This window comes from Muscardinus avellanarius, assembly GCF_963383645.1.
Source record: "Muscardinus avellanarius genome assembly, chromosome: 14".
Classification (NCBI taxonomy): Eukaryota; Metazoa; Chordata; class Mammalia; order Rodentia; family Gliridae; genus Muscardinus; species Muscardinus avellanarius.
The window spans coordinates 90,878,352-90,905,617 of NC_137800.1; the positions used below are offsets into that span (position 1 = coordinate 90,878,352).

Sequence of the window (27,266 nt, forward strand, 5' to 3'; positions counted from 1 at the left end):
ATGGCTGTAAGCTCAGTACTTGGGAGGCCCAGGCAGGAGGATCGCGGATTCCAAGCCAGCCATGGCAACTTAGTGAGGCCCTCGGCAACTTGGTGAGACCCTGTTTCAAAATAAAAAATAAAATGGGGCTGGGGATGTAGTTCAGAGGCAGAATACCCCTGGGTCAACCCCCAGTCTCCACACACACACACACACACACACACACACACACACACACACACACCTCCTAGAGCCCTGCTGTCTAACAGAACTTTCCTGTGTGTGGTGCTGGGAATGCCTCGTGTTTGTACCATCTACTCCAGGAGCCACTGTCCACAAATGGCCATGGAGCACATGGCCCGTGACCAGGCAGCTGAGGAGCTGAAGTTTAGTTTGAATTGATGTCGCCCCTGTGGCTAGTGGCTCCCATAGTGGACTGCGTGGTCCTCCAGCCTCTGTTTGAACTGGCGACATCACACTTAACCTCAGGTTCCAGGATGGGTGCCTCCTGTCCACGGATGCTCCGTCAGGCATCCCGCCAGCCGCTCAAAGCCTCTCCTGAGGAGCTGTGGGCTCCCCAACTGGAAGGGAGATCAAGCCGGCTGTGGCTGCGCACGCCGGAATCCCAGTGCTTGGCTGGCTGAGACCGGAGGAGCGCAGGTGTGAGGCCAGCCTCAGCAACTTAGAAACTTTTCCAAAAATCAAAATAATAATAATAATAATAATAATAATAATAATAATAATAAATAAAATAGGGCTGAAGGTGTAGTTGGAGGTAGAATGCCCGTGGGTTCAAACCCCAATAACACACACAAATACTATATACATACGTACATACGTACATACGTACATACATACATACATTTGCAAGCACCTTAAGGATTTGGACTCAAAAGATCTCCGATGAGGCCTAAAAATCTACAGTTTAGCAAAAACCCAGGCACTTTACAGCCCTCAGATCACTGTGGGATGTCTGACTGTCTCGGTTTCGAGTCCTGTCTCCTTTAGTGGCAGCTTGCCACCTCCAGACCAGCTCTGATGTCCTCCTTCACTGGAAGGACTCATCTCGTCCTCACATCTTTCCTGTTGAAAGGTCTTTCCTACTGAACCCGCCTTTACCTTAGAATCACCCGGAAGCCTTAGAAAAATACTGGCTGCCAGGCCCGCGCCCAGGTGAGTGGCCCAGGACGTCTGGGGCGTGGGCGTCTTCAGGGCGCGGGCTCTGATGTGCTGCGTGAGCCTTCCTGTCCCTCAAGCATCCTTCAGGCTGGCCTCACTCAGTCTCGTGCCGCTTTGCGACGGGATGAAACACGCTCCCGTCGTCCACTTCAGCGCTGCGGGCGCCAGAATATCCATCCAGAGGTTGGACTCCTTAGCCCAAAGACTTCCCCAAGCCCGTTCTACCCGCTCTCCACTGTGCCCCCTCCAGAGCGGCCTCTTCCTCTCCTGCAGCCCCGAGTCACGCCTGATGTTAGAGCGAACAGTCCAGGGTAAAGAGCCAGAGGCGGGATGCCCGCGCCCGGCCAGCTGGGGAGCCCGGGGCTGTGTCCGCTGGCCGTGCCAGCTCTTGCCAGTCCCAGTCCTGCTGCGGACAGCAAGGGGCCAAGGAAAATCTCCAGGGACTGGATTCCTTTCTTCTAAAATTTCTCGGTGCCTTGGCGGGTAGTGGGATGAGGCCTGGTGGAAGGCAGAATTGTGAGGCACATGAAGGCCCCCGGATGGCACGTCTCCCTCCCTCCTCCATTCCCAGTGGCCACTGGACACCGGCACCTTCCCAGGCACTGTCCCCAGGCTAGCTCCTAAGAAAGGGAAGTCAATTTGGACTAGGTTCATTTTTTCTTTTCTTTTCTTTTCTTTTTTTTTTTGGCGGTACTGGGGATGGAACCCAGGGGCATTCTGCCTCTGAGCTACACCCTTGTTTTTTAATCTTTATTTTGAAACAGGGTCTCACTGAGTTGCGAAGGCCTAAGTAGCTGAGGCTGGCCGTGAGCCGCGATCGTCTCAGCCTCCCGAATGCTGGGATTACAAGCGCGTGTCGTGTCACCACGCCTGGAGGTCCTTTACTTCTAACCATGGCAGTGTGCTGCCCGAGTCCAAAGGCGTTCTGTGGTTTCCGATGCAAGAGTGGTGTGGCAGACGTCAGAGCTGAGCTGAGCTGTGGATTAGGTGTTTTGAAAGGCAGTGGGGTCCTTTCTCAATTCTGGAATTAGTCTTCTCCCTCTGAAATCAGAGGGATGTGGGAAAGCCCATCCGAGGGGCACCAGCTCTGCCTTAGGGGTGTCTGTGTCTGTCTGTCTGTCTGTCTGTCTGTCTGTCTCTCTCTCTCTCTCTCTCTCTCTCTCTCTCTCTCCTCTTTTGCAGAACTGGAGATGGAACCCCTGGCATTTCACCTCTGAGTGACACCCCCAGCCCTATTTTTTATTCTTTATTTTGAAACAGGGTCTCGCTAAGTGGCGGACGGGCTCACTGAGTAGCTGAGGCTGGCTGCGAACCTGTCTCAGCCTCCCAAGTACTAGGATTACAAGTGTGTGCCACCATGCCCAGCTGTCTTGGGGGGTTTCATCCTTGGAAACCCACAGAAGGTCTCATGTGCCCCCCTCTGCCCCCGCCAGATGTGGATGAGTGTGTGGAAGGGACCGACAGCTGCCACATCGATGCCATCTGCCAGAACACGCCCCGCTCGTACAGGTGCATCTGCAAGTCGGGCTACACGGGGGACGGCAAGCATTGCAAAGGTGAGGCTGGGGCCGTGGGAAGGGCACCCCAGCCGGCCACGCTGTGTCCCCGCTGGCCAAGGGCGGCAGTGGCGTCCCCCAGAGAGAGCGCTGCACTCTCATTTCACCGGTGCGCCCTGCAGGCTGGCTGCGCACGGGCGGTGTGGTTCCCAGACACACAGCCACTGGGACTAAGGCCTGGGGCTCCCTGGACCAACCCTCTCCTCTACCGAGACCCTGGCACCGTGCCCACAGAGGATGGGGGCAGACGGTGAGCCCTGGGGGAATGCATGTAGCCTGGCGGTCAGACACATCTTCCCCTTGTAATTAAAGCAACGCAAACTAAAGCACCCTTATTATTTTAAATGTGTGCCCTTTGGTCTGGGTGAGACTTGAGAGGACAAGGTTTATTTAACTCCTGCTAGCGTTATAAATTGAAATTACAGTTGCTCCTCGGTATCTAAGGGGGACTGGTTCTAGAATACCCCCAAGGACACCAAAATTCAAGGCGCTCAAGTTCCTCATATAGGATGCCATGGTTATTTATACGTACCCTACTTAATTTCCGTGTGTGTGTGTGTGTGTGTGTGTGTGTGTGTGTGTTACTGAGGATGGAAACTAGGGGTCTTCCACCTCCAGGTTAGACCCCCCAGCCCCATTTTATTTATTTTTAAGTTTGGAAACAGGATTTCACTAAGTTGCTGAGGCTGGCTTCCAACCTGCAATCTCCCTGTCTCAGCCCCCCAAGTATGAGGATTACAGCTTTACCACTACTCCTAATACTTTTTTTTTTTTTTTTTTTTTGCACTACTGGAGATGGGACCCAGGGGCATTCGACCTCCAAGCTACACCCCCAGCCCTATTTTTTATTCTTTATTTGGAGACAGGTCTCATTGAGTTTCAGAGGGCCTCACTAAGTAGCTGAGGCTAACCTTGAACAGTGATCCTCCTGTCTCCGCCTCCCAAACGCTGGGATTACAAGCCTGCGCCACCACGCCCGCTGCCCCAGTTACTTTCATATCACCCCTAGGTGGTCGGGCGTGGTGGTGCAGGCTTGTAATCCCAGCGTTTGGGAGGCGGAGACAGGAGGATAACGGTTCCCAGACAGCCTCGGCTACATAGCGAGGCCTTCGCAACTCAGTGAGACCCTGTTTCAAAAAATATAAAAGACTAATAAATAGGACCAGGGGTGAAGCTCGGAGGTCGAATGCCCTGGGCTCCATCCCCAGTACCACAAAAACAACAACAACAACAAAACAACAACAACAACAACACCTCCAGGTTATGTGTAATACCCAGTAAAATGTGAGTGCTATGTAAATAGCTGTTATAGTGCATTCTTTAGGTAATGATAAAAAGAAAAATATATGTGTGTTCAGAACAGACTTCTTTAAATACTTTTGGTTCCCAGTTGGTTGAATCTGTGTACCTGGAACACATGGGAGTGGGAGGCTGGCTGTAATCTTGTTATACCTAGCAGGGGTCTTAAAAGGTATTTGTACCTTTTGGCCCAGGGGTTTTAGTTTTGAGGACTTATTCATAGAACTTCAAGAAAAGGACCTATGGGTGAAGATGTTCTTTGATGTCGTGTTTATGTTGGTAACATGAGTAAGAACTCGCAGTGCTTAGTAATAGAGAAAAAGGATCAATCAGTACGGAATCGGGAAGATCGGGCAAGGACTCCTGCGAACACGTAGGACCCGGCTTCGATGAAAACTAGCAAACGGTCTGTGGGTTCTGACTACAGTTGTGTAAACACACATATACAGAGGCTATATATTTATTTATTTATTTATAGCCTCTGGGTGGAACCCAGGGGGCTTTCTACCTCCAGGCTATACTCCCAGACCTATTTTTTAGACTTTATTTGGAAACAGGGTCTCACTATGTTCCAAGAGCCTCACTAAGTAGCTGAGGCTGGCTTCGAACCTGTGCGATCCTCCCATCTCAGCCTCCCAAGCGCGGGGTTTACAAGCATGTGCCACCACGTCCAGCCAGAGGCTATATATTTTTAAAAAGCAAGCTGGGCGTGATGGAATTCCCACACCTGGAATCCCAGTACTTGGGAGATTAGGACAGGAGGATCACAGGTTCACGGTCAACCTCAGCAAGTAGTAAGACTCATCAGCCTAGTGAGACCCTGTTTTAAAATAAAATAAACCTGGCCTGGGGGTGTGGCTTGGAGGTAGGATGCCCCTGAGTTCCACCCTCAGTATCAGGCGCCAGGCGGCAGGCTGGCTGAGCTGAGGCCGGTGCCGGGGGCCGTGCAGGTGGCTCAGCTGTCTCTCCGTCCCTTGGCCCGCAGACGTGGACGAGTGTGAGCGAGAGGACAATGCCGGCTGTGTGCACGACTGTGTCAACATCCCCGGTAACTACCGCTGCACCTGCTATGACGGCTTCCACCTGGCACATGACGGGCACAACTGTCTGGGTGAGCAGGGGAGGGCCCGGGGCGCCTTGTTTGTAGGAGGTGTTCTGGGTGCTTCTCGTACCAATGGCCAGAAGGAGCTGCGCTCCCCCAAAGGAACAAGGTCAGCCTCCCCTGGGACTGGCCCATGGGATGAGCAGTCCTGCGGCTGGACGGAGGAGGAGCTGCTCCTGGACACTGCTCCCAGGCAAGGCTGAGACGGAGCAGAGCTGTGGGCGCAGCCACAGCGGTGCAGCACGGGAGAGGAGTCCTGGCTCTGGACAGATCCCATTCTGCTGCTCACTCCCTGTGGGGCCGGGGGCAGAGGAACTGTCTCCGGGACTCTCTGCTTTCCTCTCTAAAATGGGGGTAGGAACAACCTGCACAAAGGCTGCTGGGCGCACCATCATGAACATGTGTAAAGAGCCCCGCGCTGTGGGCCCGTTGGCACATGCCTGTCATCCCAGTACTTGGGAGGCTGAAACAGGAAGATCATGGGTTCAAGGCCAGCCTCAGCAACTTAGCAAGGCCCTGTTTCAAGATAAAAATATAAAAGGACTGGGGGTATAGATAAGAGGTAGAATACCCCTGGGTTCAATCCCCAGTACTACATTTAAAAAAAAAAAAAATATATATATATATATATAGAGAGAGAGACACACACACACACACACACACACACACACACACACACCCCTGCATATCTGGGCATAGTGGTGGGTATATCTGAACAAATAGAAACTGAGACAGGAGGATCACAGGCTCCAGGCTAGACTCAGCAACTTAGCAAGACCCTGTTTCAAAGTTAAAAATAAGCCGGGCATGGCAGCACACGTTTGTAATCCCAGGATTTGGGAGGCTGAAACAGGAGGATTGCAGTTCGTGGCCAGCTCCAGCTACTTAGTGAGGCCCTTCTCAACTTAGTGAGACCCATTTCAAAATAAAGAATAAAAAATATGGCAGGGGATATAGCTTGGAGTTCAAATGTCCCTGGGTTTCATTCCCAGACCTGCAAAAAAATAAAAAATAAAAAAAAATAAAGCCGGGTGTGGTGGCGCACACTTGTAATCCCCGCGCTTGGGAGGCTGAGACAGGAGGATCGCACAGGTTCGAAGCCAGCCTCAGCTACTTAGTGAGGCTCTCAGCAACTTAGCGAGACCCTGTTTCCAAATAAAATATAAAAATGGTCTGGGAGTATAGCCCGGAGGTAGAAAGCCTCTGGGTTCCTCCCCAGTACCACCAAAAAATAAAAATAAAATAAATAAATAATAAAAAATAAAAGGGCTGGGGGTGTAGCATGGAAGTAGAATGCCCCTGGGTTTAATCCCAGTAGAAAGAGGGGGGTCTGGATGATGGATTTCTTTATGTATTTGTTTAATTAATTGGACTGGGAATTGAACCCAGGGACATTCTACCTCCGAGCTACACCCCTAGCCCTTTTTATTTTTTTGTTTTGAAACAGGGTCTTGCTAGATTGCGGAGAGACTCAGGTTGCTGACACTGTCTTCAAATCCACAGTCCTGTCCCAGCCTCCAAGTACTGGGTTACAGGCGTCTACCCCTGGCCGGCTGAGCCCTGCGCGGTCTGTAGCCACAGCAGGTGCTCTGTAGACAGACAGGAGCGAGTCCTTGCTGCAGGGCGGACAGCAGGGTGCCCCGGGCCCTGGCAGCCCGTGGCTCGCACAGGCTGGCGTCCTCAGCTCTTCCCGCATCCCAGCCTCGCTTCTGAGACGAAGTCTGACCCGGAATCAGAGACAGTCTCTAGGAAAGTGGACTCAACTTTGGTCTCTGTCATTTTTGGAAAGTTACCAGCACCAAGTTAGACTCCTCCAGGCAGAAAGGCTCAAGCTCGTAGCAGAAAAGGATTTGAGACCTGAACAGAAATAAGGTGCTGAAGCCGGGCGTGGTGGGCACGCTTGTCATCCCAGCATTCCGGAGGCTGAGACCGGAGGATCGCAGTTTGTGGACAGCCTCAGCTACTTAGTGAGGCCCTCTGCAACTCAGTGAGACCGTTTCAAAATAAAGAATGAAAAATAGGGCTGGGGGTATAGCTCAGCGGTAGAATGCCCCTGGGCTCAATCCTCACTACTAAAAGAAGAAAAAGAAAGAAAGAATAGAAAAGTCTCGAGCCTCTCTTTGACTCGTAGGGAGCTTGGGAAAGCTGGCCATGATCTGAGCCTGTTTCCCCATTGAGAATTGGAGGAGAGAATTCTATTTATTTATTTATTTATTTATTTATTTATTTATTTTTGTGAGTCTGGGGATGGAACCCAGGGGCATTTGACCTCTGAACTACACCCCTGCCCTATTTTTTTATTATTTATTTTGAGACAGAGTCTCGCTGAGCTGCAGAGGGCCTCACTAAGTAGCTGAGGCTGGCCACGAACCATGATCCTCCGGTCTCAGCCTCCCGAATGCTGGGATTACAAGCGTGCCCACCACACCCAGCTCCCGAATGCTGGGATTACAAGCGTGCCCACCACGCCTGGCTGGAGGAGAGAATTTAGCTAGAGCAACAGACACAAGGTTGAAAAGGAGGGGAGGTCAGACGGGGAAGCGCAGTGAGAGATGGTGCAGAGACAGGAACACAATCTCCTGGGCCTTTCCACCTGGCTCAGCCAGAGCAGGAGGGAGGGAAGATGGGGTCCTCGGGAGACCGGTCCGGGCCTAGCTGCTGCATTGACATGACCACCTCCTGGAGGGCTGTGGAGTGGCTGCGGCATAGCGATGGAGCCCTGGGCTGAGCTTGGCCTTGGGGCGCAGGCTTGGTGATTTGGGGTGAGAGCCATCTCGGGTGTGGCCTGGAAACTCCCCCTTGCCCCCAAGCTGCCAGACTTTGTTTTGTTAAGCCAAAATAGGAGAAAGGCCAGGCAAGCCCAGGCTCCTGGGGAGGGAGGAAAGAGGAGCCTGCCCTGGGAGTCAGGCTAGCTGCCCGTCCCCGCTGGCCTTCCGCCTCAGCACGCAACCACAGCTGTTCCCAGGAGCCACCTCCGGGTCCCAAGTCTCTGGCTGCAACCAGCCGCCTCCGGTCACCGCCCTGGCCAGCGTAGCCAGGGTCCATCTTCCCTGTCTTTGCGCTGCTAGTCTCAGGCTCCAGTTTCCACGCTGAGGGACAGGCTGGATGTCCCCACCCCCCGCTGGCTCAGACTCACCTTCCCAGGGTGCCTGGCCTGGGGCTGGAGCGTGGGTGACGGGGTGGGCTCAGCCCGGGTGCCCCGGCCTGCGCCCCACGACCCCGCGGGTCGCCTGTCTCCACAGATGTGGACGAGTGTGCGGAGGGCAATGGCGGCTGTCAGCAGAGCTGCGTCAACATGATGGGCAGCTACGAGTGCCACTGCCGGGAGGGCTTCTTCCTCAGCGACAACCAGCACACGTGCATCCAGCGGCCCGAAGGTGAGCCCCGCCCCGCAGGCTCACCCTCCTCAGATCCCAGCTTGGATCCTCAGATCCAAGGTCGCTGCACCCACTCACACCTGAAGGGCTCCCTGGTGCACACTGTAGCGCAGAAGAATTGGGAAGAAGCCGGCGTGGTGGGCACGGACGTGGTGGGCACAGGCGTGGTGGGCACACTTGTAATCCCAGCAGTTTGGGAGGCTGAGCTACTTAGTGAGGCTCTTTGCAACTCCATGAGACCCTGTTTCAAAACAAAGAAAAAATAGGGCTGGGGGCGTAGCTCAGAGGTAGAATCCCCCTGGGTCCCATCCCCCCCACCATAAAAAGAAGAAAAAAAGAATGGGGGGAAGGGGGCATTAATTTGGGGCTGGCGTAGGGGCAGGGCGTTCCCTGGGCCAGGCCTGCAGTGGGTGTTGCTCCTGGCTGGGGGTGTTTGAGGGTCTCTGGGCTGCTTGCTGCTCCTCTGGGCCTCGCTCAAGCCTTCTGCCCCGGCCTGGATTGAGCAGGACAGTTTGTGTTCACGCTCATGGCCACACCCAACTGTCTAGACGGCAGGAATCGCACCTGATGTGTCTTTAATCACATACAGCTCTGCAGGTGGCAGGAGCTCAATGCCTGCTAGTGACATCGTCATCGCCTGTAACAAACACTTTCTGCTCATATGGGTCTCATTGTTTTCTTTCTTTTTTCTCTTTTTCTTGGCAATCATTATTGAACCCAGGGGCCTTCTACCTCCAAGCTACACCCCCAGACCTGTTTTATTCTTTATTTGGAAACAGGGTCTCACTAAGTTTCAGAGTGTCTCACTAAGTTGCTAAGGCTGCCTGCGAACCCGTGATCCTCCTGTTTCAACCTCCCAAATGCTGGGATGATTGGTGCATGACAGCGCGCCTGGCTTGCTATTTCTCTCTCTCTTTTTTATTTGTGGTACTGGGGATGGACCCAGGGACATTCTACCTCTGAGCTACACCCCCAGCCCTATTTTTTATTCTTTTTTATTTTGGGAAACAGGGTCTCTTAAGCCAGCGCAGCTGGCTTTGAACCTGCGCGATCCTCCTGACTCCGCCTCCCAAGCGCGGGGATGACAAGCGTGCGCCACCACGCCCGGCCTATCCTTTATTTTGGGACAGGGTCCCACTGAGTTGCAGAGGGCCTCACTAAGTCGCTGAGGCTGCCTGCGCACCCGGATCCTCCTGTCTCAGCCTCCCAAAGGCTGGGTTTAGAAGCGTGCGCCCCACACCCAGCTGGCTATTTCTCTTTTTCCCAGCATGAGCACTTAAGCCCTCTGAGGGTTTTTTTTTGTGGTTGTTTGTTTGTGTGTTTGTTTGTGAGGGTCTTCCCAAATCCTTGAACCGGTAGCGCAGTGTCAGACGACTGTTGAAAGGACGAGGCCCCCATGCCGGTGGGCCCTGGAGTGGCCGTCACTGCCCATCAGTAGGAGCAGCTCCGAGCTCTGCTCTGCTCCAGGCTCTGCTCCCTGGTGCGAGCTCTGGGTGAGAGAGCAGGACCCCGCAGGAGAGGCAGCTCCTCTCCGCGGTGCGACTTCGGTGAAAGCCTCAATTCCCTAGGTCCCGGCCGCCCTTCCTAGCCCTGCCCTGCCCAGGCATCGCGGGGTGCGGACCACTCAGCCTGCTCCTCTCCCTTTCAGAGGGTATGAACTGCATGAACAAGAACCACGGCTGTGCCCACATTTGCCGGGAGACCCCCAAGGGGGGCATCGCCTGCGAGTGTCGCCCCGGCTTTGAGCTCACCAAGAGCCAGCGGGACTGCAAACGTGAGGTTCCTGGGACGGCGGGGGTCAAGCTGGGGCCAGGTGGAGGGGCGGGCTTGGCTGGAAGGGAAGGGGTCAGGGGCCGCGGCCGGCTCCCGCATGCTGGAGGCCCGGGGAGAGGCCGCTGACAGTCGCCCCCTCTGCAGTGACCTGTAACTACGGGAACGGCGGCTGCCAGCACACTTGTGACGACACGGAGCAGGGTCCCCGCTGCGGCTGCCATGTCAAGTTTGTTCTCCACGCCGACGGGAAGACGTGCATCGGTGGGTGAGCCAGGAGCACGCAGTGCCTGTGCTGGCGCAGGCCGGGGCCGGGGCACCGTGACTGGCAGGGGGCGGAGGCCGGGCGCTGCCAGGCTGGTGAGGGACAACCCTGAGGTCCCCTGAAGGGCCCCCTGGACTCTCGCCCCGCCAGCCCCACCCCATCTCCAAAGCGGGAGCCCTTGGCAGAGGGCTGTGGCAGAAAAAGAGGGGGAAAGCAGCCCCCCTGGGCGAGCCAGGGCCCCTTGTAAACAGTGCCGGGGTGGGCCCCATCCAGGCTCTGGAACCGACGGTGGCGCACAGCGCCTGAACTGCACGCCGGGCTTCCTGGCCTCCTCTCCCGCTATCTATCCTCCCCTTACTCCTCCTGAAAACCCCTTTTCTTCTCCCTCCACCCCACCTCCTCTTCCTTCCCCCTCCCAGTTTCCAGAGGTGCCCCATCGGCTCTGCCTGTAGCCCCCACTTCCTGACCCACTTCAGCTCTGCACCCCTCGTCCCCTGATTCGGGGCCTCTGTGTGTGTGGCACTGGGGATGGAAGCCAGTACCCGCTCTACCACCGAGCCACGCCCCAGCCCTGGGGCCTCTTGACACCTGGACCCCTTTCCTGAGTCTCAGCCCTCACCTCGCACCCCAGGCCCTTCCCTTGTTCCCGAAGCCTCTAGGTCTTTGGTGCTAAGGAGACAGCGGGGTGAGGCGTGCCCCGGAGAAGCACGGGGTGAATGGGGCGCTTTGGCTGGTCTTGGACAGGCCGGGCACGGATGTTTGCCGCGGGCCCTGCATCTGGCAGGCTGCGGTAGGCCGAGGCAGAAGAGCTGTGAACCCATCCCGGAGTGAGGTCAGGGCGCCAGAGATGTGACGTTCATCTTAAGAGCGGCCCTCAGTTCTCAGGGTCCTGCGGGGCTCCCTTGGGCACCCACTCAGCACTGCCCCCACCCCTGGTCTAAAGCGCTCCTGTCCCCGGAAACTCCTGTTCCCTCCCAACAACTGCGTCAAAAAAACCAAACCAACCTACAGCGCTCCTCCATCTTTCTCCGTGCCTCCTTCTCTGTCTGGGTCGTCCAGCTCCTTTCTTTTCTCCTAGGTCCAGCTTTCTGCTTTCTAATGTTTACATCCCGGGTCTCCCCAAGGACACTGCATGCAGCCCCCGAGCACAGATGCATGAGGCGGGCCTAGCCAGGGCCCAGAGGAGGCCTGGGCTCCTTCCTCTCAGATGCTGGACAGGGCTGCCTTCGACAGCACTCTGTTGAGCCTGCGCCCTCTGCGAGCCTCGGACCACGGCCACGGGAGGCGGAAGCCAGCCGCCCAGGCCACTGGGGCTCCGGGCTCTGTTCGCCCTGGTTCCTGGTCCTCTGCCCAGCAGAACCCTTTTTTCACAAGCCTTGGTGGGCGACACGCCCTTGTTGGGGGCCGCTGGGACGTGCAGCTTCCACGGGGAGGCTGCAGGTTCTGCGGGGAGCAGAACTGGGCGCCTGGGGACCTGCACTGGCCGTCTGTAGGACGTGGCGCGGCGTGCTGCGTGGCGCCAGACCCACTGGCCCCCTGAGACTCCGTTTCTCAGTCACTTGTGGGGAGCTTGGCTTCTTGGAGGAGACCAGGCAGCAGGGCGAGGGCCCGGGGCTCACCCTCTGGGCCAGCAGTTTGGGCTGGCAGGGTGGAGGAAGGGGCGGCCAGGGGTCTACTGCCCAGCATCTAAACAGCTTTTTTACGATGTCAAACAGGGGAGAGACGGCTAGAGCAGCACATGCCCACTCAGGCCATTTCTAATGGTAAATATGCCCGCTCTCTGCTCGCTCTTGCTGGCCTGCTCGCTAGGGGAAGCGCTAACCTGCTGAGGCTCCCACTAACCGCATGCCCACCGAGCCAGCCGGCCAGCAGGGCTCCCCGGCAGCCGGGCGGGCGCTGGGCCCAGCGGTGACAGGAATCCCCGTCCCTAGGAGCTGGCCGGAAGTCTCCACTTGGTCTCATCTTTCTCTTCCTGTCCCTCTCCTTCCTCGTGCCCTCCCACACTGCCTTCTACTATCCACCCCGTCCCTGCCTCAGCCGCCCCCTCCCTCGGACCATGTACCAGGTGCAGATAAAGACCCTGCCAGCTCCGTCTGCCCACCCACTCGAGACGGGCATGACAGGGCTCCGTGCGGCCTCTTCTTCATAGCAGCTGACAGGCCCGCCGTCGCTCTGGCTGTCTAGCCGCAGGACCGCAGGCCTGCCCTCTGCTCTGAGCCTCCCTTCACTCCACTGTAAATAAGAGAATGACACCCTCCTTGGGGTGCTGTGACTCAGAGCATAGAGTGAGCTCAGAGCTGGTTTTGATTCTGCGACCTGGAGGGCTGTCCTGCAGAGGTGGGCAGTCGTGCCTGGCTCCCGGGTCCAGCGTGGGATGGACGTCACGGTGTCCTCCATCTTGGATCCTTAGAAGCCACCCAGACGCGGCACAGAGGTCCCCTCTCCTCTTCCCTTCCTTAGGAAAGGCTGGGCTTGGGGCTGGGCTCCAGCTGCCTCCGGGTTTCCCACGGTCTTGGGAACCTCCCAAGAGACTGAGGAGGGAGTGTCTTACTGCTCTCTGGTGACAGGGCGGGTCTGAGTGTTAGGAGTCAGAGGTGACACCGGTACCATTCAGGCTCTTCTTACTGCGGTCCCCTGATCCGCAAACAGCGCTCCTCCGTCCTCTCCAAAGCCTCCCGCCCTGGTCGCACCATCTCCTTGGACTTGCCCGACTCTCCCAAGCTGCTGTTCAGACCTCTCCATCTCCTGCTCTGGACTGAGAAGGAGCCGGCCCCATCCACCCTCTGGCCCTCCAGGAAGGGAAGGCCTCCTTACCAGCCAAGTGGGGTGAGGGTGGGCCTTGCTCTGAGGGCTCCCACCTTCCCAAACTCCCTTCTCTGGCCTTCGGCTTCTCTTTCTACCAGCAATCAGCGCTCCCTTAGGCAAGGAAAGCAACCACAGGACACAGTGTATCTGTACCTGGAGCTAGCAGAAAGGAGGGCTTGGGAGGAGGAGGCTGAGGCGGCCAGTGTGTGCTGGCTCCTGGGCACCTGGGCAGTCATCCTGGACCCGGGTCTCTCTGAAGGCAGCCAGGCAGGGAGTGGGGAGGTGGACTGATGGGCGTCCCTCGCTGTCTCAGGCTCAGTCCCCCAGCCTGCCTCTACTAAGGGTGTCCCGCAAGAGATGGCCAGGGGGGGCAGAGACTCCTGCCCCTCCTGCTCCTGTGGCCAGACCCCTCCCGTAGCTGTAGCTCTGCCCTCCGCCCCCACCCACCCGGCACATTCCTGGCTGACAGCTCTGCCCCCACCTGCCTCCAGCCTGCCCACCTTGTTTCAATCAAGGCGGGGGCAGGGAGCGGGCTGCTTGCTGCGTGCTCAAGGGGCTGGGGCCGGAGCTCTGGGAGGAAGGGGGCCTTCCCTCTGGCCTCCGCCTCTGTGGTCTTCACTACCCTGAACTGAGACTGTTCTAGGCCAGTAACTCCAGCCCCGCCCCCTCCTCCCTCCTCCACAGAGACCTGTGCCATCAACAACGGGGGCTGTGACAGCAAGTGCCATGATGCAGCGACCGGGGTCCATTGCAGCTGCCCCGTGGGCTTCATGCTGCAGCCAGACAGGAAGACCTGCAAAGGTGAGGTCAGACAGGGCGGGTAGGGACCATGGGGAGCTACAAAGGGTCCGCACCCCCCACACCCTTCTTATGATGTGCCCAGAACAGTCAGGCCTGGTGGTGCACATTTGCTATCCAAGTACTTGGGAGGCTGAGACCAGAGGATTGCCAGTTTGAGCAACTTAGGCCCTATTTCAAAATAAAAAATAAATAGGAAGCCGGGCATGGTGGCGCACGCTTGTAATCCCCGCGCTTGGGAGGCTGAGACAGGAGGATCGCACAGGCTCAAAGCCAGCCTCAGCTACTGAGTGAGCCTCTCAGCAACTTAGTGAGACCCTATTTCCAAATAAAGTATAAAATAGGTCTGGGAGTGGCAGAGGGCCTCACTCAGTAGCTGAGGCTGTCATGAACGGCCATCCTCCTGTCTCAGCCTCCCGAGTGCTGGGATCACAAGCGTGCCCGCCGCGCCCGGCCAGCTCCACAGCTTTCCTGACCTGCTCCCTCAGGCTTCCTTAGCGGGCTCCAGGGAGCTCACCTAAGAATGGCGGCCCCAGCCTCGGGAGTGCAGGACACGGGAGCACCGCCTTCCGATCCCCCTCTGTGCTCCTGGGCCGCTTACCTCCTGGCATCGTGCCTCAGTTGTCCCACGGTCTCTCCCCTTAGTTGTGCTAAAGGATTGGACGAGTTATTACACCTAAAGCACTTAGGACGGTGTGCACGCCGCCCTTCCTGCTTCCCCTGCCATCAGCTGGGCCTGGGGAGGCAGGAGCAGGCGGGGGGTGGGGGACCATGAAGGCCGGCGTGCCCAGGAGTGGTCCCGGGACCCTTCTTTGTATCTCTTGGCCACGGCTCTGAGGGGCGGGGAGGGCTGGGGCAGCAGGTCGGCCAGGGAGTTGAGAGGTTTCCTTCTGGGAAGGACTGTTGACAGGTATGCAAAGAGCGGGAAGGCTGCCCTCCCCCACGGGCCAGGAGCCTGGGTACTGTCTGCCACCGGCCTGGGGAACTTGACCTCAGGAAGGAAGCCCTGGCCACCCCTTTCCCTCTCCTCTCTCCTCCTGCTGAAAGCCGCCTCAGGGGGCCTGAATCTCTCCCGAAGCCGAAGCCGTCCCAGGTCCCAGGGCCCAGGCCTGCCTGGCCCCGCCCTCCCCGCAGGCCGCTGGAAAGCCCAGCTGTCCTGGAGCCTCCCCGCCTGGCAGTGCCGGCAGGGCCTGCAGACTTCCACAACTCTGAGAGGAAGGGCCCTTGTCTCCTGTTCATTCCCAGTCTTCAATACTGGATTATATACAGTATGAAAAGCCAGGCGTGGTGGTGCACGCTTGTAATCCCCGCACTTGGGAGGGAGAGACAGGAGGATCACGCCGGTTTGAAGCCAGCCGCGCTGGCTTAAGAGACCCTGTTTACAAATAAAAATATAAAATAAATATAAAATAAATATAAAATAAAATATATTATATTAAATATAAAATAAAATATAAAATAAAAATATAAAATAGGTCTGGGAGTGTAACCCAGAGGTAGAAGGGTTTCCAGGAACCCCAGTACCACAAAAAACCAAAAACCACAAAAAAACCAATATTAAAGACAGTCAATACTGTCTTTTAAGATGGGCATGATGAGCTGAGGATGTAATCCCAGTACTTGGGAGGCTGAGACCGGAGGATCACAGGTTTGGGACCAGCCTTAGACCCTATTTCAAAAAAGAAAAAAAGGTTGTCGGGCGTGGTGGCGCACACTTGTAATCCCAGCATTTGAGAGGCTGAGACAGAACAGCCTCAGCTACTTAGGCCCTTTGCAACCCAATGAGACTCAGTTTCAAAATAAAGAATAAAAAATAGGACTGGGGGTGTAGCTCGGAGGTAGAATGCCCCTGGGTTCTATCCCCAGCACCACAAATAAATTTAAAAAAAGTTAAGCTGGGCATGGTGGTGCACACTTGTAATCTCAGTACTTGGGAGACTGAGACAGGAGGATCACAGGTTCTCTGCCAGCCTCAGATACTTAGTGAGGCCCTCTGCAACTCAGTGAGACCCTGTTTAAAAATAAAGAATACAAAATAGGGCTGGGGGTGTAGCTCAGAGGTAGAATGCCTCTGGGTTCCATCCCCAGTACTACAAATAAATAAATAAAAATAAAAAAGGCTAAGGGTATAGCTCAGAAGTAGAATGCCCCTGGGTTCAATTCCCAGTGTGTCTCTTTGTCTCTCTCTCGCTTGCTCTCCCCCCCCCCTCACACACACACACACACACACACAGAGTGGTAGCACAGGCCTGTAATCCTCCCAGTACCTGAGAGGCTGAGACAGGAGGTTCACAAGTTCAAGGCCAGTCTCAGCAACTTGGTGAGTCCCTGTTTCTAAATAAGCAAAAAACAACAAGAAATACAGGGCTGGGGTATAAAACTCCGAGGCAGGAGACCTGTGGGTCCCCCAGCGCCACGCACATAGAACCGTCTTCTACTCTCTCTGGCCAGACATAGACGAGTGCCGCGTGAGCAACGGAGGCTGTGACCACATCTGCCGCAACACGGTGGGCAGCTTCGAGTGCAGCTGCAGGAAGGGGTACAAGCTGCTCATCGACGAGAGCAGCTGCCAGGGTGAGTGGGCGCCGCCGCGGGGAGGCCGGAGGCCAGCAGCCGGCGCCCCCGGCCGGCTCTCCACGGCCCTGTCTTTGGGTCCGGCCCATACTGGAGCGCACGGTGGGCGAGGGCGAGGACGGACCTCGCCCAGTGCCAACACGAGGCGGAGCGTGGCCTGCCTAACCTCGCCCAGTGCCAACGCAAGGCGGAGCATGGCCTGCCTAACCTCACGCGCTGGCCCTGAGCCGCAGGGCCCAGATTCTATGGCTCCACCTCCAGGGCCACGAAGTAGAGGGGCAGTGGAAGACAGGTTGGAGCCGCGCGTGGCGGGCACGCTTGTCATCCCAGCATCTGGGAGGCTGAGACAGGAGGATCGCGGTTCGCAACCAGCCCCAGCTACTTAGCGAGGCCGTTTACAATTCAATGAGACCCTGTTTCAAAATAAAGAATAAAGCCGGGCGTGGTGGCGCACGCTTGTAATCCCCGCGCTTGGGAGGCTGAGACAGGAGGATCGCGCAGGTTCGAAGCCAGCCGCGCGCGCTAGCTTAGGAGACCCTGTTTCCAAAAATGAAAATGTAAAAATAGGTCTGGGAGTGTAGCCCGGAGGTAGAAGGGCTTCCAGGAACCCCAGTACCACGAAAAAAAAAAAAAACACAAAATAAAGAATAAAAAAATAGGGCTGGGGGTGTAGCTCGGAGGTAGAATGCCCCTGGGTTCCATCCCTAGGACCACAAAAAAAAAAAAAAAAAAAAAAGAAAAAGAAAAAAGAAAAAGAAGAAAGGTTGGCATCGTTAGTAACCAGTCTAGGGCCAGGCCGTGACGGGGACTCTTTCAAGTCTGGGTCAGCCAAGGCCCCTCACGTGGCTGCTTCGCCCGAGCCAGACTTAGGCTGAAACCCGTGCTCTTCCAGATATAGACGAATGTTCATTTGATCGGACCTGTGACCACGTCTGTGTCAACACACCGGGGAGTTTCCAGTGCTTCTGCCACCGCGGCTTCCTGCTCTATGGCATCACCCACTGCGGGGGTGAGCAGCAGCTTGTGCCCCACAGCACCTGGCCTCGCCCCAGACGGCCAGCCAAGTGGCCGTGGGCGACCCTGGGACACGTGCCACACCTGCACCGAGGGCCACAGGGAGGCGGCGCATGGGACAGCATCCCGCCTCCATGACCCTCTACCTCCCGTCCCCATCTCTGTCCCTGGACCCGTCCTCAGCTTCCAAGCAGCAGGCAGCCCAGATGGTGGGAAGGAGCAGCTTCTCAAAGCTGCTCTGCAGAGCCCCCTCTTCATGGTTCCTTTGACTATAGCCTGGGGAAAGGGAAGGGGCTTGAGCGCTTCTCTGGCCAGGGAACCCCTTTTAAAACATCTTTTAGAGCCGGGCTCTTATAAGCCCAGCATCTGGGAAGCTGTCACTCAGAAATAGAATTTCACTGGGTTCCATCCCCAGTACGGCAAAAAATAAATAAATAAATAAAGGGCTGGGGGTGTTTCATTCAGAGGTAGAATACCCCTGGGTTCCATCCCCAATATCGCAAAAAAAAAAAAAATCTTTTAGACTGCAAGAATATTTAGCACAAGATCTGCCATCTTAGCAGATTTTTTAAATGTACGCTATACCCCACTAACTACCAGCATAACATTGTGCATAAAACCTCTGGCACTTACCTCCTAAAACATGGGGTGCCTGGAGCCTAGCCAAGGTCCTCGCTCACTGCGCGCTCCTTCCCCAGATGTGGACGAATGCAGTATCAACCGGGGAGGATGCCGCTTCGGCTGCATCAACACCCCGGGCAGCTACCAGTGTACCTGTCCGGCTGGCCAAGGCCGCCTGCACTGGAACGGCAAGGATTGCACAGGTGCGCGGCGCCCTCTGCTGGCCAGAGGGGGCACTGCAGCGTCAGGGGGAGAACCTAGCCATCAGAAGGGGCGGGGGAACCTAGCCATCAGAGTTAGAGACAAGAAGTTTCTGGCAAACACCCCTCCGTCCATCTCCACGGGTACCATGGTGATTCTGTGTGGGCGAGGATGCTCCCGTATCCTCAGGTCTCTCTCCCCCCCTTCCTAGAGCCAGTAAAGTGTCAGGGCAGCTCCAGAGCCTCCAAAGCCACGCTCAGCTGCAACCGGTCGGGCAAGAAGGACACCTGCGCCCTGACCTGCCCGTCCCGGGCCCGCTTCCTGCCAGGTGCATGGGGGAGGTCCTGGAGGACGGGCCGGCCACCTGGCTGCTCCCTGCGGTTCTTCCAGCTCGTGGGGGCTGAGGGGCAGGTCAGAGCGGTGACGGGTCCCTTTTCTCAGAGTCAGAGAATGGCTTCACGGTGAGCTGTGGCGCCCCCAGCTCCAGGGCTGCCCCAGGCCGAGGCGGCCACCCTGGAAACAGCACCAGCCCCGGCACCTGTCATGGTGAGCGCCGGCCAGGGGCCGTACCCTTCCCCGTCGCGCTGCCCTGGGCTCTGTAACTGTCCGGTCCTGCTGCCTCTGCCTGAGCCCTCGGCCTTCGTAACCCGCTGTCCAGCGGAGCCCCTGGCTTGCTGCCCAGCTTCCTGGCCCTCGCTGGGGCCCACACCGCGCTGAGCTTCTGCCGTCCCTGTAGAGGCTGCAGTGCTATCCGTCAAACAGCGGGCCTCCTTCAAGATCAAAGACGCCAAGTGTCGGCTACACCTGCGGAACAGAGGCAAGGCGGAAGAGGCCAGCAGAGCCCCCGGGCCAGGTCTGGACTGGGGACCTCACTCCAAAGGGCTGTCTGGCACCACCCCTCAGCTCCTCCAAAGACTGCCAGCACGGGAACCCTGGGCAGAGCCAGATGGGAGAAGCGTCTGTAGGGGCCAGCCCCGGGAGGTCCTGCCTGTGCCTCTCCACTGCCTAGCTACGTCCTCAGAGAGGAGAGAGCTGCAGGCAGATGTAGCCAGGCGTCTCCTGGATGGAGCGGGGAGGCCAGGAGGGAGCACTCGGGTCCCAGGGGCTGCCCTGTGGTGACAAGGCCTCTCCCCCAGGTGGTGCCCCCTGCAGTGACTGCCAGGTGACCTTCATACACCTCAAGTGTGACTCCTCCCGGAAAGGCAAGGGCCGGCGGGCCCGGACCCCGCCCGGCAAGGAGGTCACCCGGCTCACCCTGGAGCTAGAGGCGGAAGTCAGAGCGGAGGAAGCCACAGGTGGGCTGGGAACTGCTGGGGGGAGGAGCCACAGGTGGGCTGGGGACCTGCTGGGGGGAGGAGCCACAGGTGGGCTGGGGACCTGCTGGGGGGAGGAGCCACAGGTGGGCTGGGGACCTGCTGGGGAGGGCACGGGTCTTGACAGTCAACAGAAGGGATGGCGCCTTCACTAGGGATGGACCTTGCAAGAGCCAGTCCCGCTTAAAGCATGTGCTGGGCTCACGCCGCCCCTCTCTCCCTCCTTTTCAACGCATACTGCCACCAGCCAGCTGCGGGCTGCCCTGCCTCCACCAGCGGATGGAGCGGCAGCTGAAAGGGTCCCTGAAGATGATCCGGAAGTCCATCAACCAGGACCGCTTCCTGCTCCGCCTGGCGGGCCTCAGTTACCAGCTCGCCCACAGGCCGGATCGCGCGGAGCCAGGGGAGGTCTGCAGGCCGGGACAGCACCGCGCTGGGGCCAAGTGTGGTAAGGGAGCTGGCGGGGAGCCGGGGAGTGGGACACCGCTTCAGGACCTCAGGACACTGGGGCCCACCGTCCTCTCTTCCCTGGTCCCAGGCGGAGATCTAGTCAAGCAGGCAGGGCCAGCACGTCCTACACATGGACCTGGCCTCCCCATCCCTCTCAGCAGGAGGCTGTGTCTTCCCTGACAAAGAGATTCTCCTGGAGTGGGGACATGGGAAGAGGAGCCCTAGGCCGGGTGGTGGGAGTGCGGGCGGGTGGCTAGCGCGGCCGACTCTCCCTCAGTCAGCTGCCCGCAGGGGACCTATTACCACGGCCAGACGGAGCAGTGTGTGCCATGCCCAGCCGGCACCTTCCAGGAGAGAGAAGGGCAGCTCTCCTGCGACCTGTGCCCTGGGAGTGATGCCCACGGGCCTCTTGGAGCCACCAACGTCTCCTCGTGTGCAGGTGCCCGGGGACGAGATGCACAGCGGGCTGGGGTGGGCGCTGGGGCTTCCCGGAGGCCAGGCCCAGGCCGCTCTCCTAGTGACGTCCGTTGTAGGATGGGGTGACCCCGCAGGGCGCCTGGTGTCCCCATCAGAGCTGGGGGCTTGCCTCGTTGCAGGTCAGTGCCCGCCTGGCCAGCACTCCGCGGATGGCTTCAAGCCCTGCCAGCCCTGCCCACGTGGCACCTACCAGCCTGAAGCGGGGCGGACCCTGTGCTTCCCGTGTGGCGGGGGCCTCACCACCAAGCACGAGGGGGCGGTCTCCTTCCAGGACTGTGATACCAAAGGTCAGAGGGCCACTCACTCACACACGGGGCTTCCTGACCCAGCCAGCCTCAGAAACCCAGACCGTGCCCCCAGCCGCCTGCCCACGTGGCCGTCCCCAGGCCCCGCCCCGCCCCACCCAGGCCTGGGCAGCGAGGTGCGCGGCAGCCCACCTGCCCTTGCTCACTCCCTCCACACCCACGCCTCTCGCCACTCTGCAGTGCTGGGGAGAAAGGGCTCGGCGCTGTGGCCGACCGCTGTAAGGCCCCTGACACCGAAAGGCTGAGCCCTGCCAAAGCCGCGGCGCCCAGCTCCGGGCTGGCCAGGGGAGTCCTGCCCGCCCCCACCCCCAGAGCCCCGGGTGCCGCCATCCCGACTCCCGCCTCTCCCGCTGCAGTCCAGTGCTCCCCGGGGCATTACTACAACACCAGCAGCCATCGCTGTATCCGCTGCGCCCTGGGCTCCTACCAGCCCGACTTCCGGCAGAACTTCTGCACCCGCTGCCCGGGAAACACGAGCACCGACTTCGACGGCTCCACCAGCGTGGCCCAGTGCAAGAGTAGGTGCAGTGCGGGCTGCGGGCGGAGCGGGGCCGGGGGCGGGGCGGGGCGGGGCGGGGCGAGCCAATCGGAAGCCGGGCTGGCGGGTGATGGGCAGGAGCCCACCCCCCCCCCCCCCCCGCGCCGCCCAGATCCACCGCCTCTCCTGGCCGGTGGCTGGGCCATGCCGGGAGCATCCTTTGCCCAGGGACAGGAAATGGGGAGGCGGCGGCGGGTCAAGTGAGGAGAGAAGATGTTAAGAGGGCAGGAAAGATGGCAGACCCACAAGTGAGAAAGTACCGTGAGGAGGAGGAGCGGGGCGGGGTGGCACACGCCTCTCTTCGTGTGCTTGGGAGGCTGAGACAGGAGGATCGCGGGTGCAAGGCCCACCTCGGCAAGGCGTGAGTCTCTGGTCAACCTAGGGAGACCCTGTTTCAAAATAAATATTTACAAATAGGGCTGGTAGAGACGGGCGTGGTGGGCACACTTGTCATCCCAGCATCTGGGAGGCTGAGACAGGGGGATCTTGGTTCGCGGACAGCCTCAGCTACTTAGTGAGGCCCTCTGCAACTCAGTGAGACCCTGTTTTTAAAATAAAGAATAGCCGGGCGTGGTGGCGCAGGCTTGTAATCCTCGCGCTTGGGAGGCGGAGACAGGAGGATCGCGCTGGTTCGATGCCAGCCTCGCTGGCTTAAGAGACCCTGTTTCTAAATAAAAATATAAAATAAGTCTGGGAATGTAGCCTGGAGAAGGGTGTCCAGGAGCCCCAGTACCACCAAAAGAAAGAAAGAAAGAAAGAAAGAAAGAAAGAAAGAAAGAAAGAAAGAAAGAAAGAAAGAAAGAACCAGAGGAGGGCTGGGGTATAGCTCAGAGGTAGAATGCCCCTGGGTTTCATCCCTAGTCCCACAAGAAAGAAAGAAGATAAGAAGAAATCATTAAAAGAATTAAATGTCTCTGAGTTCAATCCCTAGTTCCACATAAAGAGAGTGCGTGAAGCCCGGGTGGTGGCCGCCGTGCCTGGCCTTCGCCGTAGAGCCGCTCGTCCTCCCTGCCGGCCCCCACTGACTCCCCCTCTCTTTCTCGCTCTATCCGCCGGGCCGTGGCTGCAGATCGCCAGTGTGGTGGGGAACTGGGTGAGTTCACTGGCTATATCGAGTCCCCCAACTACCCAGGCAACTACCCAGCCGGCGTGGAGTGCATTTGGAACATCAACCCCCCGCCCAAGCGCAGGATCCTCGTCGTGGTGCCCGAGATCTTCCTGCCCTCCGAGGACGAGTGTGGGGACGTCCTCGTCATGAGAAAGAACTGTGGGTGACTGCCGAGCGGGGCCAGGGAAGGGAGGTCCGACTCTGCCTGGGAGGGAAAGAGAATTTGGACCAGGATGGGGGGGAGTAAAGTCAGGGACCCTGGGGGGCAAGATGGTGAGGGAGGCCCGGGGAGGGGTGGGAAGCATCTGGCAGGGACGGGCCAGACTGCACACCACAGGCCACTTTCTCACCTTAGCCTTTGTTTTGTTTTGGGTATCGAGGTATGAGCCCAGCGGCATTCTACCTCAAGCTGCATACACACCCAGCCCAATTTTTATTTCTTTATTTAGAAACAGGGTCTCACTAGGTTGCCGAGGGCCTCACTAAGTTGCTGAGGCTGGCTTTGAACCTGTGATCCTCCTGTCTCAACTCCCAAGTACTGGGATTACAGGTGCGCGTCACCACGCCTGGCTTTGCTGTCCGTTTAAGGGCCAAGTTTCAATCCACTAGTGCTGGGGATGTAGCTCAGTGGTAGAGGGGCTGCCTCGCACGCACCGGGCCCTGTGGTTCAATCTCAGTACTGGAGAAGCAGTTTTTCTCACATACTGTGTGAGTGCCTGGATGTTAAGGGGGTGTGGGAGACCCCGCTGGCCGGGGAGAGGGGGCGTTTTGTGGAGCCGGGGCCTCTGTCGCTCATGCCTGCATTCCGGCAGGGCTGGGGCCGCTGCCCCGCAGCCCCGCTGACCACACACTTGCCTCGCCAGCCTCCCCGTCCTCCATCACCACGTATGAGACCTGCCAGACCTACGAGCGCCCCATCGCCTTCACTGCTCGCTCTCGGAAGCTCTGGGTCAACTTCAAGACGAGCGAGGCCAACAGCGCCCGGGGCTTCCAGATTCCCTACGTCACCTACGATGGTGAGCGGCCACGCAGGAGGGCCCGGGGCCCGGGGGCAGAGGGAGGCTCGAGGGAGCCGGGGAGCAGAAAGGCGGCCGCCCTCAGCCCCGCTCTGCCACTCTGCAGAGGACTATGAACAGCTGGTGGAGGACATCGTGCGGGATGGCCGGCTCTACGCCTCCGAAAACCACCAGGAGATCCTGAAGGCAAGTGGCTGTTGCCGCGGTGACAGCTCAGGGGACAGTGAGGCGTGCCGGTGTGCAGCCAGCACGCTAAGGCCGGCACGAACGCGCACACATGCGCACGCAGGCGCCCACCAGGTAGGTGCTCAGCAGGGCCAGAGGAGGAAACCCAGGCAGCCAGAGTGCAAGGACCTGCCCCAGGCTGAGCTGGCCGAGAACCACCCACCCGACCCTGCGGCAGCTCAGCTCAGGGAGAAGGGCAGAGAAGCAGAGGGATGCCCCATCTCTCCCACGAAGAGACACAGGAGAAGGAAGAAAGGCTCGCGCGTGGTCCCTTCCTCCTCTGCTCGCCCCAGCCCACGGCACAGCAGCACATTAGCACGCTTCGCACTGAACGCACGGACACACACACACACACACACACACACACACACACACACACACGGCTGGGACTAAATCCAGAGGCTTGCCCATGCTGAGGAAATACTCTAGCTTTGAAACACATAATAAAAACATAAAGGCTGGGAGTATAGCTTGGAGATAGAGTGCCTCTGGGGTTCAACTAGCAGTACAGAAAGAAAAGAAGGTAGGGGTATTCCCAGGTAAGGACAAGTTTGGCGTATATGAGAATCTTGAGAAGAGCCAGGAACCATGGTGCTCACCTGTAATCCCAGTACCTGGGAGCTGAGACAGGAGGATCCCAGGTTTGAGAACAGCCTCAGCAAGTAGTGAGGCTCTCGCCAACCTAGCGAGACCCTGTTTTTTTTTTTTAAATTAATTAATTAATTTATTTATTTATTTTTGTGGTACTGGGATGGAACCCAGGGGCTTTCTACCTCCAGGTTATACTCCCAGGCCTATTTTTATATTATATTTGGAAATAGGGTCTCACTAAGTTGCTGAGAGCCTCACTAAGTAGCTGAGGCTGGCTTCGAACCTGTGCGATCCTCCTGTCTCAGCCTCCCAAGTGCTGGGATTACTAGCGTGCACCACCACGCCCAGCTATGACCCTGTTTTAAAATAAAAACAAAAACCAGGCATGGTGGCACACGCTGTAATCCCAGTATTTGAGAGGCTGAAACAGGAGGATCCAGGTTTGAAGCCATCCTCAGCTACTTAGTGAGACCCTGTTTCCAAATAAAGAATAAATAGTAGGTCTGGGGTGTAACTTGCAGGTAGAATGCCCCTGGCTTTAATTCCTAGACTGTTAAACAAACAAACAAATAAATGAATGAATGAATGAATGCATAAAAGATAGGGCTGGGTGTGTAGGTCAGAGGTAGAATGCCATTAGGCTCAGTCGCCAGGACCACACAAAACCAAACCCCTTAAGAAGGCAGCGTGGCTCCGCAGGGGGGGGAGGAGAGAAGGGAGGGCACCAGGCCAAGTACCTGGCTTCCACTCTGGGTGATGAAAGAGACACAGGGCGAGGGTGTAGCCCGCTGGTAGAGCAAATGTTTAGTAGGCATGAGGACTTGGAAAAGAAGAAAAAGAAAGAAAAGAAATTGTGCGGGTGCAGTGCCACGCTCCTACAGTCGCAGCTGCTAGAACAGTGATGTGGAGGATTCATTTGAGCCCAAGAGTTTGAGAGCAGCCTGGGCAACATAGTGGGACTCATAAAATAAGCAAGCAACCAGCCGGGGCGCACGCCTGTCATCCCTGGACTCGGGAGATTGAGATGGGAGGATCACAGGTTCAAGGACAGCCTCGGCAAGTAGTGAGGCTCTGTCTCATCCACCTAGCGAGGCCCGGTTTCCAAGTAAGAAAGCAAGCCAGGCTGGGGGTGTACGCTGTCAGGTAGAATGCCTCTGGGTTCAATCCCCAGTACAAAAAAAAAAAAAAAAAAAAAAAAAAGCAAAGTCATACCCAAAAAGCCCAGGTAAAATTAAAGCAGGAAAAAGGTGAACCAATTAAATGCCCCAGAAGCCTCTGCGCTGCGGTGGGGAGAAGCCTACGCAGCTGGAGAGAAGCTCGGGGACCAGTACGAGGCCACTGCCGCAGTCCCAGTGGGAGGCGATGGCAGCTCGACCCAGGCGCCTTCACCCTGGGCCGACCCTGAGGCCGAGCTGCAGGGCTGTAGCTGCGAGTGAAAGGAGAGGGGTCCTGGTGGCCCCGCTGCCTGGGCTTGTAAGAGCGGGGTGGCGGGTGGCGAGGCGCAGGCTCCCGGGGCGTCAGGGCAGCGCCCCTTGGACAGGGAGAGGGCAGCGGGCCTCACGCCGCCTCCTGCCGCCCTCTGCAGGACAAGAAGCTCATCAAGGCCTTCTTCGAGGTGCTGGCTCACCCGCAGAACTACTTCAAGTACACGGAGAAGCACAAGGAGATGCTCCCCAAGTCCTTCATCAAGCTGCTCCGCTCCAAAGTGTCCAGCTTCCTGAGGCCCTATAAATAGCGGGGAGGCCGAGACCAGGGCCTTGCGCCCCAGACCCCTCGGCCCTCGGAGCTGGCAGCCCCGCCTCAGACAAGGGCTGTCCTCTCCGCAGAGGACAAGCAGCAGCACAGACGTGCCCCCTCTGTCTGTCTTTCTGGTTTCCTCTTCTCTCTTTCTCTCTCTCCCTCCTCCCCCTCCCTCTTTCTCTACCAGTTTCTCTTTTCCTTGAAAAAGCCATTGAATGCCGCCCCGCTCCCCTGAGGCTGAAGGAACCATCCTGCCCCTCCCTGCTGGGTCCCCAGCTCGCCCTGGGCAGGGGGCTTCTGCCACGATAGGGTTGTGCCTTGCTAGTCAGGAGCCAAGACGCCCCTGGCTGCGCTGCCCAGGGTGACTCTTAATAGCCCAGGGTCCCGCCAAAGAAGCCTTGACTCCCAGCTTAATGCCAGCGGTGGGCTGCTGCAGCCATGTTTGGGGCCTGCGCTGCACACAGCTGGCTTCCGTCCACACAGCCCTCCTCTCTTCCCCTACATGTCTGCCTGGGGTCAACTCATACGCGTTTACACGGGGCCCACACCTCTGGGTTTGTGGAGAGCAGGCGCGGCAGAGTTGTGGCTCTGGCTCCCTAAGACAAAGACTGTATGTTTAGCGCTGCAGGACCGGAAGCAGGTCCGAGAGCGTCGTCAAAGACAGCAGAAGGAACCTGGACCCCCTAAGGGGACTGGGCCGCAGACCCGCTGGAAGCCGGCCTCCAATGCCAAGTCCTTTCATTCCCCCATCCCCGCCCTTCCCAAGTGCCGCCTGTCCTCACGGAGCCCAGCTGCTGACCCAGGCCAGCCTGCGCCTCGCCCCGCAGTCCTCTTTCCTTGCAGCCCCAGGTGGCTGGCGGGTGCCCCACAGAGGACCCGCTCTGCAGCCAGCCTGGAGCCGCCTACCTCGGGCCTCAGGCCGCGGGCCACTAGAGGATCATGTGCTCGGCCAGCCCGTCCGCG

General features: G+C 57.9%; 1 protein-coding gene across 1 annotated transcript; it reads left to right on the forward strand.

Moving 5' to 3' along the window:
- SCUBE3 (signal peptide, CUB domain and EGF like domain containing 3) lies at positions 1-26,298 on the forward strand (the record flags this gene model as incomplete). The annotated part of the gene is made up of 25 exons (XM_080710406.1): positions 1-6; positions 1,104-1,152; positions 1,236-1,469; positions 2,559-2,714; positions 4,999-5,124; positions 8,358-8,492; positions 10,141-10,266; positions 10,410-10,526; positions 12,243-12,290; positions 14,017-14,133; positions 16,582-16,704; positions 17,597-17,713; positions 18,417-18,542; positions 18,752-18,868; positions 18,982-19,086; positions 19,277-19,393; positions 19,677-19,835; positions 20,101-20,301; positions 20,581-20,742; positions 20,900-21,067; positions 21,442-21,603; positions 22,693-22,890; positions 23,595-23,747; positions 23,854-23,933; positions 26,149-26,298. The coding sequence occupies 25 exons, from the start codon at positions 1-3 to the stop codon at positions 26,296-26,298; spliced, it is 3,252 nt and encodes a 1,083-aa protein (XP_080566532.1).
- Between the last annotated feature and the right edge of the window lie 968 nt (positions 26,299-27,266).